The sequence below is a fragment of the Syngnathus leptorhynchus genome, chromosome 14 (genome assembly GCF_054491065.1).
Source record: "Syngnathus leptorhynchus isolate UIUO chromosome 14, UIUO_Slep, whole genome shotgun sequence".
Taxonomy (NCBI): domain Eukaryota; kingdom Metazoa; phylum Chordata; class Actinopteri; order Syngnathiformes; family Syngnathidae; genus Syngnathus; species Syngnathus leptorhynchus.
Window position 1 is genome coordinate 8855729 of NC_141208.1, and position 17612 is coordinate 8873340.

A 17612-nucleotide genomic window follows, 5' to 3' on the forward strand; every position below is an offset into this window, starting at 1 on the left:
ACCAGGGACTTCTTAAAACAATTTCAGACGTCGGAACATTGAGAACATGTTGCCGACCCGAAGGGCAAAGCAATGTAGTCGATAGCTAAAAATACATTTTGTAATCAAGACCAAAGAAGGACAGACTGCGATAATGAGCGGCACGCTCGCGGTCATTCCGCTGACAATTCTGAAGGATATTGTTCCACTTGTTGTTTTTTGTCATTCTTTGTCAGTCGGTGTCTTTATTGAAATAACAACCACATGATCACTGTCCCGTTGTAGCCGGGCAGCTCTTTAGAGATTTATCAAATGGCACCGACTGCTTTCTTGCACTCTCTCATTTTCTAGATGTATGGCCCTAATGTGCCCTTCTACACATGTACACACATATTCGCAGACACACACACACACACACACACACACACACACACACACACACACACACACACACACACACACACACACACACACACGAGCACAGCAGCTCTGGCATCCAGCTGGTGTATTTATCACCAGTGACGCTCTCCGCGGTGGGGCTCTGCTAATGCTAGCCTTGCCTTTTCTGCACCTGCCATTAAATGGAAAGTCCCCCTGTTAGTGCTGTGCTTTGATTAATTGCTAGTTTAGATGACGGCGAACGGGGTCCGCGAACAATATCAAGCTGCACCTACACCTGCAGCTTCATTGTTTAGCCACGTCCTGTCAGTGCTGTTTGTGTGTAAACTCCATTATCTGGCCTCACTTAGACTTTTAAGCTAATAAGAAGTGTGTGTCGTGCTTGTGTGTAGGCTCGTAGGCTGCGTATTGCCCACTTTGTACGTACATGTATTTATATAAGGACATTTATTCTCCTTGTCTAAACCAGTAATTGCGCCATTTGTTTCCATTTCCACTTTTTTTTTTAATCTATAGGAGACTGAGATTCAACATTAAATATGCTGGCCTTTTAAATTTGTCATTTAGCGAACTGTCGGACGTGGTAGCAACATACAACGGAATAATTAGGAATCTATTTAGAAAATCAGGTTGATGCATGATACTTACAAGTAAAAGTTGTACTGCAATGTTTTATTCATATGCTGTGTTATATCTAAGTGTGGTGTTTTTCCTCTCTTGTTATAGGAATCTTCATATTCATTTGCACTGAAATGCCTTATCAGCCTTTCCACTGTTATACTGCTTGGTCTTATAATAATGTACCATGCACGGGAAATCCAGGTGAGTGTAATTTATTATGATAGAAATAAAGATTACAGGGGGGAAAAAAATCACAGTATTTACCAGCTGTTTTGGTGGTTCTTGGGATTTGATTTGTGATGTCATAGGATGGTAATATAAAAATGAGAATGTTGAAATACAAAAAAAAATGTTACAAATTGTTGCTAATAATAAGCATTCTTTTTAATTTAGCAAACAACGTAGTAAATAACGTCTTTCAAAATTTGGTGGAAACTTGGCGCTCATCTGTGAATGTAGAAAAATATTTAGCAATTGTAATTTGTATTTTAGGGACATTATAACTATTTATTGTCCATATAAGTGCTTACGACAGGAAACTGCTTATGTCCTTCCATCCATTTTCTGAACCGCTTTGTCCCCACGGGGGTCACGGGCGTGCTCGAGCTTATCCCAGCCGTCATCAGGCAGTAGGCTGGGGACACCCTGAACCGGTTGCCAGCCAATCGCAGGGCACATAGAGATGAACAACCATCCGCACTCGCACTCATACCGAGGGACAATTTAGAGTCTTCAATCGGCCTACCAAGCATGTTTTTGGGATGTGGGAGGAAACCGGAGTGCCCGGAGAAAACCCACGCGGACACGGGGAGAACATGCAAACTCCACACAGGGAGAGCCAGAGGTGGAATTGAACTTGCACCCTCCTAACTGTGAGGCGGACGTGCTACCCAGTGCGCTACCGAGCCGCCCTTGACAATGTCCATATACTCTTTGAGTTGAGACATGCATGTGAATTTTGGGGCAAACGGCACTAGGCTGTCAAACTGTGTTTGCGTTGCTACGTCCTTAGCGCAATATCATTTTGGAACAGGATGACAAGACAGAGCAATGCACCAATGTAAATGAAATGCGACCGCGGTTGATTCTTTGTCCTCCAGCGAGTCATGTTGTCTGCTTGCCTTCAGCTGTTTATGGTGGACAACGGTGCAGATGACTGGAGGATAGCCATGACCTATGAGCGGATCTTCTTCATCGTGCTGGAGCTGCTGGTGTGTGCCATCCATCCCATTCCCGGCCAGTACGTCTTCACGTGGAAGGCCCGACTGGCTTTTACGTACGCGCCATCCGTGGCGGATGCCGACGTGGACATCATCCTCTCCATCCCCATGTTCCTGAGACTCTACCTGATCGGCAGGGTCATGCTACTTCACAGCAAGCTGTTCACGGACGCTTCGTCTCGCAGCATCGGCGCCCTCAACAAAATCAACTTCAACACGCGCTTTGTCATGAAAACACTCATGACCATCTGCCCGGGAACTGTGCTGCTAGTGTTCAGTATATCGTCCTGGATCATTGCTGCATGGACCGTGCGCGTCTGCGAGAGGTAAACACGAGCGTATGAATATCGGATAATGTCCGATTGAAACACTTTGTGGCTTACCAAACACCTTCCTTCACTAGCCCTCACCTCTCAAATTGTTTTCCATCACTAATTTGCACTTGAATCCAATTGTTCTGATCAACATGTGGTCAGTAAGGCGCACAAGCAGCCCGCTCACCACACTGCCTGTTTTAAAACAACAACACGTGATTCCGTAGCCGAGCAATCGCTGCACAACTCCCCACGCCTCGTGGTTATCGCTATACAGCTTGTCCATAATTCATGAGTGTCTAATTATTTGTTTGCTGAATGATTTGTTTTGGTAATGTAGAACGGCCCCCCTGGATCCCCCCCTCACCCGTTTTCTGCCCCAAACTGCACAACTGTCTCAAGGGGGTGGGGCAACTACGTTTTTCTGAAATGAAAAAGGCATTGAGGAAGGAAAAGATTTTCTTTCCTTCCTCATTTGGCATTTACATAAGGAAATGAGACGTTAATGCCAGCTTTGATGTTTCTAAGTCATCTTTGCATAGTTGGAGGGAAGGGGAGTCAGTAGGGTAAGGGAGGGCGAGGGCGGGGGGTTGAGAGCGCCATTGCAGCAGGTCTTGTCAGAACCATGTGATTGTGCGCTGCACTGAAAAAGTGAAGGGTCACTTAAGAGGACGGTTTGCTATCTCCTTTTTCACCCTACTTATTGATGCTTGGTGAACTCCTGCAGCCCACCTTGCCTGCTTCTGCCTCCCGCTCCTTCCTTCCCCTTACCTCTTCTCTTAACTACCCCACCGAGTTCACATTGCTCACTAACCACCTCCCCCCTTGCACGCTGAACCCGAGATCCTCAAAACCTGTCAATGCTGGATAATGGGTTCAAAACCTCAATTGGGATGCCAATAATGGTCCCAGAATGTTTGAGATCCTCAGAGTGAGTGAGGAGATTGAGTACATTCAAAGAAAAGTACAAGTCACAGCTAAGGTGCTGTTTCTACCAGAGGCCATCTTGAATCTAGAAATATGTGAAAACGGTGTTATTTGGCTATTTGTTTACATGACAACAGTATTGAGGAGCCTGAAAATGCAAACACCTGAAAGCTGGTCTCAAATTTTATTTTTGTATTGGGAAATTCCTACACAGGACATTTGACAGTGCTATAGTGAGAGATGTACTTTGGTGCTAGGCCATGGAGAGAATTAAACACAAGCAAACTATCAATGGTAGGGGGACTGAATTAAATTTATTTTACCAAGTTGATCCAAGTGAACCTGTGAATATGCTATACTAGCGTTTTTGTTTTATTGAATCGCAAACAACATTGGCGCCAGAGAACGGCCTGGACTTTCCGCCCCGCGCTTTGTGTCTTTAAAAAATGTCATCGCCCTTGACAGGCACATTACAACATTTTTGCAGGTCAGGACATATAAAATCTTTTTTTTTTTTTTTTTTTTTTTTTACTAGTTCGTTGTCATGTAAACAAACACAGTGTTCGGGTCAGAATGTGATTTAGACGAGAAGGTCTAACGAAAGCAGTGATTGGTTTGCTCACACACACAAAAACACTCGGACACCTCCCATGACACGTGCATGTGATTTGGTTTCAGTGTTGGAATAACAGATGCGGGTGTGTCTCAACCAATGGGTGCAAGCATGCACATGTATGTGTGAGTGTGTGCATGTGTCTATAATGTTTTGTTGTACTTTCTATTCCCCACTATGCTGCTCCATAGGGATACCATGTGAGTCCTCGCTCTCTAGCTGTGGAAAAAAAACAAAAACAAAATTTTGTATCGAGCTGGCGCCACTGCTACCCTGAGCGGGATTTTGGGTGGGCAGGGTTTTAGTGGTGACAATGGGCAAGCCCCTTGTAAAATAATTATGAATGGCCTTTTCCAAATTTAGTGGGCAAACTGCAGAAAAGGATTAGGAAGGACCTCTTGGGTTGGCATGAAGGTGACATTATCCTTCAAGAGGATCCCTCCCAGGTTTTCGGGGCATAGCAGAGCAGCACTTTGAAGCAAGCGTCTCTTTGCTCCCTATTTTGTCTTGTGTGAGGCTGGTCGGGGAGGAGGAAGAGGAGATTTGTCCTTCAAGTCACCTTCCCAGGATGGCCGGACAGCGTTTTGTGGCTTCTGTTTTTTTCCTCCCTTCCTTTATGCAATTGTTATAGATCCATATTATACAAAAGTCGTTTTAGCACCAACTCCAAGATTTGTTTGAGGAGCGAAAACCTTTCTGTTCCTTCATTACCATCTCATTATGTGTCTCCCTTCACAATTTAATTCAATAGTGCTGTAATGGTTTCTGCAGACTTCTGTCCGCTGCCTAAGTTTTTTTTGTTTTGTTTTGGTTTTCTTTTTGCTAGAAAGGAAGTAGTCTGTTGCCAGACAGTCTGCGCATCCAAGAAGAGGACAGATATCAAGACATTTCTATGCAATTTAATGTAACCATTGGTGTCAGGGCTGTGTGTTTATGATGTAGTGCAGCAATGATGAATGGAAAATATAAGACAGGGAAAAAAATAGGAAGGTAAGTTGCTTTCAAACTGAGACATTTTTGAAGTGGAGTTTGAGTGCAGACTGCAGCGTCTCCAGTTTTTGTTCATCCATAAATCACAAATCTCCCTCAGCCCTACCACCACCACTTCTAGTAAACATCAAAACAGCATGCGGGTTTTCATGTTTACTTTTTAAACCCATCTCAAGTCGGAAAAGAAAAAGAAAAAAAGACCCACCAAGGCGCGGGGGATAAGAGGCGCTTGTTTCCCAAAGTGCTGTTTGAGTATCTTCTGTCAACTGCGCCATTGCACTTTGACCGCGCTCCTGAGCCCATCAGAGGGCAATAACAGTGTGAGATTGGACAAGCATGGAGTCTGTCTGGAAAATGCCTAGATGAGGGGAATGAAAGACAGCAAAGCGGAGAGACTGAGGGATGCAGGGTTGACGGAATATTAATGTTGCCATCGATGGATTTAACTCTGGGCCCCTTTTGCCTTGTGTCTTAATGTGGCCCATCTTCAGAGCTAAACTAGCTCAACTAAGCTCCTTAACTATTTTGCCTCGCTCCCCTGCAGCTCCCTCCCGCTCTCGCCTACTCCCGACTGATCCCCTGCAGATCTCTTACTGTACCCATCTAACGTGGCATGCTTTGCCTCATCTCTCCCCACGACTGATTTCCTGTCCCTATGCCTTTCCGTATCCATCCCGAGCCAAGTAGGCCTAATTCACCCCAAACTCAGTAACACACTTTCATGCATGCCTTGCTTGCCTCCCTGGTCTCTTGTTCTTATTTTTTTTACCCCTCGAAAATCTAATTCTCTTCGTCTCCTGCTTTACTTTAACGCTGTTAATGGAAGCAAAGTGCTCTATTTCCAGGTGATATGAGACTTATAGTCTTGCTGAAAGACAAGCTCAAAGGAAGTTTGGCTAACTTTCTCTCATAGGGCAACCCCGTCTAGATTAGCGGGTTTGAGTTTGAAAGTCGGCTGCACCTCGATGCAGATTGTGGTAAAATCCAAAATGCTTCAGTTAGTTTGAATTATTTAATTATTACCACTATTATTACTATTACTACCGTTATTATTATCTATTATTCAAGTCAAAGTCAAAGTCTGCTCTATTGTCAATTTCTTCACGTCAAGACACACAAATTGCGTTTCCTACTATCCCACGGTGACAAGACATACTTATTAGTATTATTCTTTTTATTATCATTATTATAAGGCCTGTGCTGTCTAATATATCACAGCATATTCTAAACGGAGGAATAGGCTGGCAAAAATGTTTTCGGTAATTCACAGGAATTGGTCAGAATTTACAGCAATTTTAACGGATATTATAAAGCTGTTTATTTTACAGGGGTGCACTAAAACCTTTTGGAAAAACTGGATAGCATAATTTTGTATTTCATGCACATATTCAGTTGAATTTCTATTCTGCAACGTTCATCGCTCAGTCTTATGCAAACAACACATGATATAGTGCAAAGTTCTTGAGGGCACATCGTAGCCCTGTTGTCAGCGCTGCTCGGCTCCCATTATGAAGCTGTGGCTCTGCATGTTGAATAATGAGAAGTAAGCAATGATTTAAATTAACCATCACTTCACTTTTTCTATCACACTCATTTTATAACTTTATAACCTCGTCTCAAGAAGCAGTCTTGGAATTCTTTTTACTCAATATATTTGTTAGCTTATCATATTGGTACTTATTTCCACAAAACTATGTTCCTTTTTTGTTTTTGTGAAATAAGGTTATACGTTTTGAAAAGCTTACCAATCAATTTGCATTGAAAGTGTGTTGCTTAAAATATTTGTAAAATTCCCAACTATCCATTCTAAAAATTTCACCTCAAACTCAAATGGACATCATAGTGATCTTACAGGCATTATTGCTTTTCTGTCCATCTGCATAACCAGCCCGTTATTTTTACTGACTATTTAGCTCATGCAACCTGAAAAATTGCCACATTCTTTTTTTTTTTTTTAATGAGTTCTAATCTGCTGAAAAACAAGCAAAAATAATAACTCAAATATTTTTATTCCCTACTTAATGTGAACGCTTGCCTCAGCATTCCGATAACAAGAGCCAAGAAAAAAACCTCGACAGTGTGTGTGCTTGTGCGTGTGCGTGTGTGAACTCCTCGCATGTTTGCGATGACTGACACCGTAACAAAGATGGATACGGTTAATGTGACTGATGTCAACCTTGAGGGCAAGTGGCACTGTATGCTCCGGTGACCTTTTCTGAAAGTGACACATTATCAGTGTGACTTTGCACACTCGCTGCTCAGGCCCAAACAACCCACACGCACTTCTTCCACAGCTGTTCCACCAAACATTAGCACTTAACACATCATTTCCTCTTAATGTTTCTCAGTGGCAACAAACCTGCCCACTGATAATGTACTGTGAAACCTTTTCCACACAACATATTGAGAGATATTTCTTTATTTTGTAGATACTAATCATGTTTTTTTTTTTTAGATTCAGATTTCAATATATTATTTCTTGATTTGCTCCCTCGTAATATTTTATAAAACAATAGCGATAATTCTAACAACGTAACCTCCAATCGTCATTTGCCTGAAATATACAACTGAAGCACTCATGTTCAACTTTTGTGACCATATGTTTTGCTTGCATAAAATTTGGAAAGGTTGGTCTCAGTCCCGATGGAGCCATCTTTTGGCTTTCGTACAAGATGGGTTTGTTTTTTTTGGTCCAGGTGACCAGTAATGCATATTTGTGTTTCAAAGAGTCTCCCCAGATCGCTGCTCGCTCACTTTACAAAAACAAAAACTACCTGTGGACACGGTTTGTGCAAAGTTTTGCCAGCTTTTGTCACAGTTTGCTTTTATGTAAGTATGGCTCTGACACACTCAGCAAAAGCAAAAGTGTTCAGAGAAACATTGTAATAGAGTGCTTGATATCTGATAACCCCCAGAGACACAACTCAACGTTGAAATATTAAAATGAAGGGCTTCGTGAACAGTACTTGATGCCTGGTAAATCAAGAAATGGCACATTCCCATAGAAAGAATTACTGCCTACTGTAGGCAAGGCAAGTCATTTTTACATATTTATATGTCGCACATGAAGTTGAGATGAATTAATGCATGCAAACTGCAGAGTCATGTCACACAATTTCTTAAAAGTTAAACAAGAATGGCATAAATCCATCATGCTAACAATGCTTGCACTTTCAGTGTAATTGTTCAGTTGATTGATAGTAATGTACGAAACATAATCATTCACTAAAGTGCTGTCTGTATTAATTTGCTCAATGTGTAGATGGGAGGAATATATATTGCATCACAAAACATACAGTCTGGACCGTTCCATTCATATCAAAATGACCGATATTACAATTTGAGATTTAAGATCTGGTATCGGAATTATTTGTTAGTATCGGTACTTTATATGAGCCTATTTAGGCCTCATGAACACCAACAATCATCAGAACAGCTTCCACTCTTCTTGATGAGGAGACTATCTCTAATATTCTTGAGAATTTTTGTCAAGCTAACAAATTCTAACCATAGTATTGGGAAGGAGTTTTTACACTGTATCTTGTAACATTTAGTACTGGTCAGGTAAGTTTTGTCTACTACTATTTCTTATTATTTATTTCGTCAATCTATATACAGCTATTCAGGAAATAAGATATGGGGTTTTTTTTTTTCAGTTTTTGGTCTTACGGCAGCATTGGACCTTCAGTTACGTATGTCCATGAGAAACATTATGCCACAGTCTATTGTAATTTTTGCAAGTCTGTTTTGGAAGAGATGACTTAAAAACAAATGGTACAAAGTCAAGGATATAGATATTATCAAGTTGGGAATGAAATTGTTTGTCGTCCAAGTGTAGCAATTGCGAGAGCATGGGCGAAGAGAAGTAGCTGGCAGATTTGCATGAATGCTTTTGCCAGGCCTTTCTTTGCAGTCACCTTTGTGCTTCTTTGTGCCTTTTGCTGTCACCACTTTTGGCTTCAATAAGTGAAGAACATTCTTTGTTGGGTTAAGGGTTAGGTTGCTGAAGAATATTCCAGTTATTTGTCTAGAGGAGTATTCATCCACAGTGAAATGTCGTATTATCCCTTTTGTAGCATTTGGCTAATTAAGAGCCGAGACCAATATTCATTACAAACTCCAATGTGCCAATCCATATTGTAATGACACTTGTTTGATTTGCTTAGCAACATGCAGTGTTGTTTGCACCCTGGCAATTTGGTATTCATCAACTGCTCATGTTTACTATGATTAGCAAAGGGAAATCGCTATGCGTTATCAGTTAGTGCTCAAATGTATGCGACCAAGAGCTGCATTGGTTGAATGATTTTTTTTTTTTTTCTAATTTGCTTTTCTAGACATGAATCCATCCAGATTATGGAAAGTGCCAATGATTGCCACAGACACTTACTGCAGATTGAAGAAGCGTGTGAATGTGGCTTAAATCAACCACTTGAAACAAAAAGAAGGATGAAGTTTGGAATCTAAATCTCAAGGATTGCACAGCTCTTTTCGGAAATAGGCTAATGAGTCCAAATTACCGTGTCATGGCGGTTTAACAGATGAAATGAATTAGCCCGATAAAAGACAGCCGTTTAAAAGCAAGCCGTCATTTTTAACCAATCCTATAATTAATATAATTTCATTAGAGGATAAAAACCATCTGGAACTATGTTAGTGTAAAATTAAAAGAATAGTTTTGGAAATCAGATCTTTGCTACTGGTTTGTGTGAATGTCCATGCTTGTGCAGAGTGTCTGGTTCTCTCACACCCTCCCCATCTTCAATGTGTTTGATTTCGGCTTTCACTCTCTCAAATACACACACACACACACACACACACACACACACACACACACACACACACACATAGGAAATTAGCACTTTTTATGAAACGGCACAACTGATCTGAGAACTGATGTATTTGTGGTGGACATAGATGATTAATTTCACTGATTGATGAAGTCAGTTTAAGTGCCCCCCCCCCAAATATATTATACTGAATGATATTATGCTACCTATAGCCCTTGAAAGTAAACATCAAACGACCTAATTGAGATTATGCTTACAAAGTGTCTGTGGGGAAGATTTTATTAAATGGGGATGAAACTAAGCTCTTGTCCTTGAGTAGGTCTAAAGTGGTGCCAGCTCTTTTCCCAAACGTTCACAGTATATTGAGAGCCTTCAAATACTTGCGATGATTCGCATCTGTTCCACCTCTGTCTCTGTTCCCAAATGACCTTTGCTCTATTTCTTGCTATAGATGTTGCTCTATATATAAGTAGGCAATTATTAGAAAATGATGTCATTTAATTTTATTTCTCATTCGCCCTCCTCTTCGTGTAATCGAATAGAGTGGAACCTTTAAGGTCGTACACAATTTGTTCCACACATACACTAGGTATTGTTGTTAGCTAATTAAATATAAGCTACCGTCGCTAGTTTGAATGTATTATAATGCCTCTGAACTAGTCGACAAAGCTGCTGATGCCCTTTCAATGATTTTATTGAATAAAAGGTTAGAAAACATAAGCACATTCATAGAAAATGGACGCAACTAATGGCAAGTTTCTCAACATGCGTATTAGCCCACCGGTTATCTAGCCGGCAAACAGCCAGCCAACTCTCCACACTCCGCATATGTTATTGTGTTTGATGATACAAATGGGATAACCTGAATACTCGATTCGAGAAGTAATCAGAAGCTGCTGCTCTACTTGTCAGTCAAGGTACCACTGTATACATGTCTTTGAATTCTTTTCCCAATGGCTTTTGTTTAAGCTAAGTGCAAAAAAAAAACCTCACAAAAAGCTCAAACAAGCAACACGAGTACAGTCATCCCAAACATTTCATCTACTTTAGAGGTTCCACTGTAAATGGTCTTCGATGTTTTTTTGGAGTAAGTCCGTCTTTGACTCCCTTTCACCTCGCCTTGATGGCAAGATAAATGAAATGAACGCAATAGTGATCAAGTTAAGCCCCCGGGCAACTATCAAAGGGCAGCTGGTGAAATGTTGAGATGCAGGTAAAAGAGACAGCGGTATGAAAGTTAATGAGCACATCTAATACTGTGCCACTGTTTACAAATGATCCATCTGAGAAGACATAATAGCCGCTTCCATATGGTCTTACTGCAGTACTTTGCAGAGCTTCCCCCTACCTGCTCTCAATATACTACCCCTGAAGCATGCAGGATGCAATCAGATTTATTTTATTGATTTTGTTTATTCTTTTTGACACCTGCATGGTATTGTACAGACTGCTTCTCTGCATGTCGTCAGTAAAGCTTGAATCTCATGGACTGCACTTTTTTTTGTTATCATTCGGAGAACAAAACTTTTGTCGTTTTGGAGCATGAAAGGAAACAGGGCGAGTGAACATTTTAAGAACTGGTGAAGAAATGGGTTGAATGTGGGAGGACTATGGCGCTGCCTGGGAGGAGCGGATTAAGCAGTCATGGCTGCATCTAGATGCCAAAGAATTTGAAAGTTGTATTCCAGTTTGTCCTTTTTAAGGGCGTGGGGGTGGGGCTAATTATTTCAGTAATTTTGAATCTTAGATTACCTCTGGCGTTTGAATTTGCAATTCATTATCAGCTCAGACTGAATTCCCTTTAGAACATCTTGAGGCCTATCCCAAGAAATTAAATTGACATACATTGTCTTGTCAGGAGGATGTTAGCCAACCGTTGTCCCAAAGTGTCTGATGAATATTTGACTTTCAATGCCAAATTAAATCATATCTGATCTCCTCCTTGACAGCCCATTGGGATTAATCAGCCGAGTTGAATGGGGGGGGGGGGGGGGGGGGCTCAGGTGGATGCATCTCAGTGGAAAGGTATGGGAATGTCATCATGGATGTAGCTATGTACGGTGTGGTGTGTCTTTTTGTCCAATATCCTTGCATCCTCACAGTGGGCATTTGCACTGTCAACTCAAGCATGGCTGTCATCTATTTTCAGCAGGGAACGTAATTAGGAGTGATCATTTCCATTTTCAAACCTTGCTGGGGGGCACTATAAACCCCATGGTGGTAGATTTACAATCAAATGTGAATACGGCAGCTTTTAATTGGATGCGGAAGCACATATATTTTGGGATAAACTGACACGAGAGTATGTTTGGTTGTTGTGTTCAAATCCAGTTTGATCTGTTGGGATTCCTCACCTCGCAGCGACATTCTCGTTTGTATCTCATTAATTCTCATACATTTTTACAGCAATAAGCAGTCGACTGGCCTGTTTCTGAATGCTCCTTGGTTTCATTCACCTCACAGTCACTGAACCTGAAATGTTTTGGCATTTTTGTTATCTCCCATTCTATCACATCATGTGACCAACTACATATCAGTTTCCTACTGTTAAATAGGGATGCACTGATACCACTTTTTTCAATTTATATTATATTATATATATATATATATATATATATATATATATATATATATATATATATATATATATATATATATATATATATATATATATATATATACATATATATATATATATATACATGTAGAAAATCCTCATGTAAAAATGCAATTCCCTTCCTAATTAATATTAGTGTACAGCAAAATAAAAACAAGCACTCTCATTTACAAATTGCACATAATGCAGCGCAAGTCAAGTTTATGTATATTATTTATATAGCCTTTAATCATAGCCGTCAACAGGACTAAACAAGAATGGTGGCCGCTCTGACCAGAAAGGCACCATTATTTACACGACAAATTATATCGAAGCTGATTTAAGGATACATGGTGTTACCTACAACTCACTTTTATCTTTACAAAACATGCATAATAAACAAAGTATAATAAAAAACAAATCAAAAAATAAAAAAGTGTGTATATATATATATATATATATATATATATATATATATATATATATATATATATATATATATATATATATATATATATATATATATATATATATATATAAAATATACACCCACACCTTATAATACAATTTTTAGGATCAAACAAATGTGACTTGAATCTCAGTGCTGACATGGCTCTTCCTCAAAAGATGTCATGTGGTATTGGACTATATCGTTATCAGTGTATCCCTCCTTTTAAACACGATTCTCCATCCAGCTGACTTGATTTGACTTTCATCTTTGTTACCTTTCAACATCCCAAAATACGACCCCTCCACTCCTCCCTCATCAACCATCTCTACACTTTTTTTAGCATGTACCCCCCTTCCCCATACTGTGTGCCGTCTTACTCACTGCGTGTCTCCCACATGTGCTCGTCTTCAGGTATCATGACAAACAGGAAGTGACGAGTAACTTTCTGGGAGCCATGTGGCTCATCTCAATTACCTTCCTCTCCATTGGCTACGGGGACATGGTACCACACACGTACTGTGGGAAAGGCGTGTGTCTGCTTACAGGGATTATGGTAGGTTCTCTCTTACACATTGCCCATCATAAATTCCGAGTGTCAACTTGTCTTTGTGGAACAGGGAGCTGGCTGCACTGCACTTGTGGTTGCAGTGGTAGCCAGGAAGCTGGAGCTGACCAAGGCAGAGAAGCACGTTCACAACTTCATGATGGACACGCAACTCTGCAAACGAGTGAGTGACCAGCTAGTGGCCATTATACACATAGGCAATGTAAAAATTCTTTGGAAAACTATAATGGATCACATTCCATTCTATGGCACTGGTTCTTCTATTTTATTTAAATTCCAACACGTTTTTTTTCCTCATAGGAAATTCACTAGAATTTCTCCATCTGGTTCCTCATCACAGGAGGCACCTATTTTTTATTTTTTGTATTTTACATTTTGTTATGGCCTACACTCAAATTATTGTTTGCCTGAACAACTACTGAGCATCCCAGTTTGTTTCCTTGTTTCACAGGTAAAGAACACAGCTGCCAATGTACTCAGGGAAACATGGCTCATCTACAAACACACCAAGTTGGTCAAGAAGATTGATCACGCCAAGGTGCGGAAACACCAACGCAAGTTTCTCCAAGCCATTCACCAGTAAGTTCGTATCAAGTGATGTGCACCAGCACCCAATAAATGAGAATCAGAGTGCCCCCCCCATTAAAAAAAATCATGTAGAATAATGTCCAATTTCAGATTACTCCAGTGATAGAAACCATTTAAGATGTCTTCTAAATAGGTATAATATTTTGATTCTTGTGATTGTGAGGCACGCACACGAACACACGACAATGTAGTGTAACGGTCCCAACCCCCTTCCTCTGTTCCCTTTTTCCCGCCAACCCCCCTTTGACCTTGTGCTTACAGTGAGAATTGTGAAGGTCGTTTTGTGAATGTTGTGCGGTTAAAACTGTACTGTGTTCTGTCTTTGTTTTGCTCTATCACCGCAGAGCTCAGAAGTAAGTCGAGTCTTCTATGTATCCTCCTTCTGTCTCCTCAACATCCTCCTCTCTCCTCCGTGTCTGCCTTTGACATGCATGTACAGAGTGTGTGTTGCCAAAATAAGAAGGAAAACAAACCAAAAATACACAGCGCCATTGTTTTTTGGTTTCACTGAAGTCGGTGTACGATTGACATCAATCTTGCTTGCCGTGCTCTCTTGAAGGGAATGGAATAAAAAAACGAGCGTCCACGTTTTGCTGCTGGTGTTGATGGTGGAGCGTGATAAAGAGAAAGAAAGAAAGAAAGAAAGAAAGAAAGAAAGAAAGAAAGAAAGAAAGAAAGAAAGAAAGAAAGAAAGAAAGCGAAACAGAGCAAAAGAGAGTGAAAGAGAGCGAAAGAAAGCAAAACAGAGCGGAAGAGAGTGAAAGAGAGCGAAAGAGCGAAAGAAAGAAAGAAAAAGATCGAAAGAAAGCAAAATAAATAAATAAATAAATAAATAAATGAATAAAGAAAGAAAGAAAGAAAGAAAGAAAGAAAGAAAGAAAGAAAGAAAGAAAGAAAGAAAGAAAGAAAGAAAGAAAGAAAGAAAGAAAGAAAGAAAGAAAGAGAGCGAAAGAAAGCGAAACAGAGCGAAAGAGAGTGAAAGAGAGCGAAAGAAAGCAAAACAGAGCGAAAGAGAGTGAAAGAGAGCGAAAGAGCGAAAGAAAGAAAGAAAAAGATCGAAAGAAAGCAAAATAAATAAATAAATAAATAAATAAATAAAGAAAGAAAGAAAGAAAGAAAGAAAGAAAGAAAGAAAGAAAGAAAGAAGTACGTCAGCTTTGTTGGCTAGCGGTTCATTTTCATCTGTACTATGTTTGCCCATGATTAATATAGCTGCTCTGGAGGCTGGCTATATTAACCTGCATCAAGAGAACTCTTTGTGCACGCCCACTTTTTTTGTCAACACAAACACACACAGCACGCATATACTATCGTTCTAATCAGGTTGAAATGATTGCAGTGTTTTGAATTTCAAAATTTATCAATGATATTGGAACTTGTGCACACCAGGATTAATTTAGCTCCCAATTCACTTCGGCTGGGGTATGATTTTTTTTTTATGCTCCCCCCTTTTTCTTTTTTTTACCCAATAAATAATTCATTCACACATTCTTCACCGAATCCATTTTAAAGAGACAGGTATTTTAAAAAAAATCTCAAATTACCTTTGATTTTATGTTAATAATTCACAGGGTTGTTTGGATAAAGTAAAGTTGTGTCTTTTGTATCTCAAGGCACCGCAGCACTTTTGTCTTCACAGCGTAAGCGCGGAAAGAAGCTCACATGAGGCAATTTGCACATGAATAAAAGCCATTGAGTTCTATCTTGTCGAGCAATTTGCTAAACAGACATCCAGGTGATGTCCAAATGGCAACGCTGCCATCAATGACACACACGTGTCTTGAGCGACATCATGTATGTAAGCAAAGCGACGCCATTTGACATCTCATTTCAGGCCCCATCAGTAAAACACGTCATGTTACAACGACAAACACATTTCATTGTGTAACACACCACTCACAACCACTGCACGCAAAAAAAAACAAAAAAGTTTTGGAATTCCTGGCACTGGACTGGGTGTGGCAGTGACAATGGGCATGCCATTGTTTTTTTTTTTTTAAATGTCTTCGTTTTGGGTGATAACCAATGAGAATGTTTTGATTTGAAGATTTGAAGGATGCGCTTGAATGGAAGCATATTGCATTCTTGCTGACAACTACAAACATCGATAATAACACAAATATATATATAAGCGTTAACGATAACATGTCTCGCTTAAAACGACATGTTGATTTGTGCGTCCATATTAGCCGAAATGTAATTTCCATTTCGCAAGCGCTTTATTTTCTCATTTACCACTGAGCGAAGTAAGTCGCACTTTATTGAATTCATTACATTAGCCACAGCTTGAGTTATCTGATGCTTAGTTGGCAAGTTTAGCTAACACTTCTCGTAGCTATTCCAATGAAACAACAATGATGGTAATGTACTCAACCTTACTGTGCCTCTCGCTCTCTTTTTACCAACGTAAGCAAAAGCTACATCATCAAGAAACTGCTTGTAAACACGAGACACAAATGTAATATGCTTCCGTCGTTTTGCATGTATTGGTTTGCTATCGAATTGACAAAGACCAGGAAATGCTTGAATTTCTATACATATATATTTATTTAACATATATATGTGTATGTATGATGATTAAGTGGAAAGCATGCACAGTGACATTTTTTGATTTTGATTTCATATCACGAGGGCTCCTGATAACAAACTGTTCCTCCTCTTTTCTTTCCCCATTGGCCCTTTCATGACCCTAAACTATCTGCTACCTTCCACTCTTTTTGCAATTCTCCCCGATTCTCTTTGGTCTTGTCTTTCCTTTGCCCCGCCCCCTTCTCCCCATCTCGACTTCCTTATGTCTCCGCCCAGACTGCGTAGTGTGAAGATGGAGCAGAGGAAGCTCAACGATCAGGCCAACACCTTGGTGGACCTGGCGAAGGCAAGTTTTCAGTAACACCAAATACAATTTATTTTTTATTTTATTTTTGTTACAGTATTATTATTATTATTATTATTATATTTTTATTATTATTTTGTTGTAGTATATTTTTTATTTGTTTTTGTTTTTCTTATAGTATCTTTTTTTTTTTTTTTTAATAGGCCAAATCCAATCTAGGCGTTAAATCACATTTACGCACTTTGCTCCACTTTGAACTGGAAACTACAATCTAAACTGACAGGGTACATTCCAAGCTGCAAGGCTGAGACCAGAAACTCTGCGTTAAAGAGCAGAGAGAAGGCATCTTGATCCCGGAAGGCGTACAGAGAGGTTAGAAGGGGGACGCATCACGCCTCGGCGGCCTCGGCCCTGCCGCAGACATGAGGCGAGGCGAGGCGAGGCGAGGCGAGGCGAGGCGAGGCGAGGCAGCAGAGCAGAGCAAAGACACGGTTCAAAGGGAGGCGCTATCCTGCAGCCTCATTTGATGTGGCTGGCATTTCCACTCTAGTGTGTGTTTTAAAAGGTCACAAGGCCACCTCCTTTAATGTGTGTTTACTCGTCCCTCCCTCCTCTGCTCCTCCATCGCATTCCATCTGTGTGCAGGAGGTAGTTGAGCATCTCCTTTTGAAACCAACATCCAATATCTAACTGTCAGATTCAATTAATATAGGAATGCAAATTAGG

General features: G+C 40.2%; 1 protein-coding gene across 4 annotated transcripts in view; it reads left to right on the forward strand.

Moving 5' to 3' along the window:
- Positions 1–17612, forward strand: part of kcnn1a (potassium intermediate/small conductance calcium-activated channel, subfamily N, member 1a) — a 37985-nt gene that overhangs the window by 19047 nt on the left and 1326 nt on the right. For 2 of the 4 annotated variants that reach the window (XM_085929446.1, XM_085929447.1), the window contains exons 4-9: positions 1105–1200; positions 2127–2545; positions 13312–13453; positions 13518–13628; positions 13917–14044; positions 16859–16928. In XM_085929446.1, coding sequence (XP_085785572.1) covers positions 1105–1200; positions 2127–2545; positions 13312–13453; positions 13518–13628; positions 13917–14044; positions 16859–16928 — 966 coding nt within the window. Of the gene's footprint in view, positions 1–1104; positions 1201–2126; positions 2546–4264; positions 4274–13311; positions 13454–13517; positions 13629–13916; positions 14045–14397; positions 14407–16858; positions 16929–17612 lie in introns of all 4 variants that reach the window. The other 2 variants (XM_085929448.1, XM_085929445.1) reach the window with 2 other exon arrangements.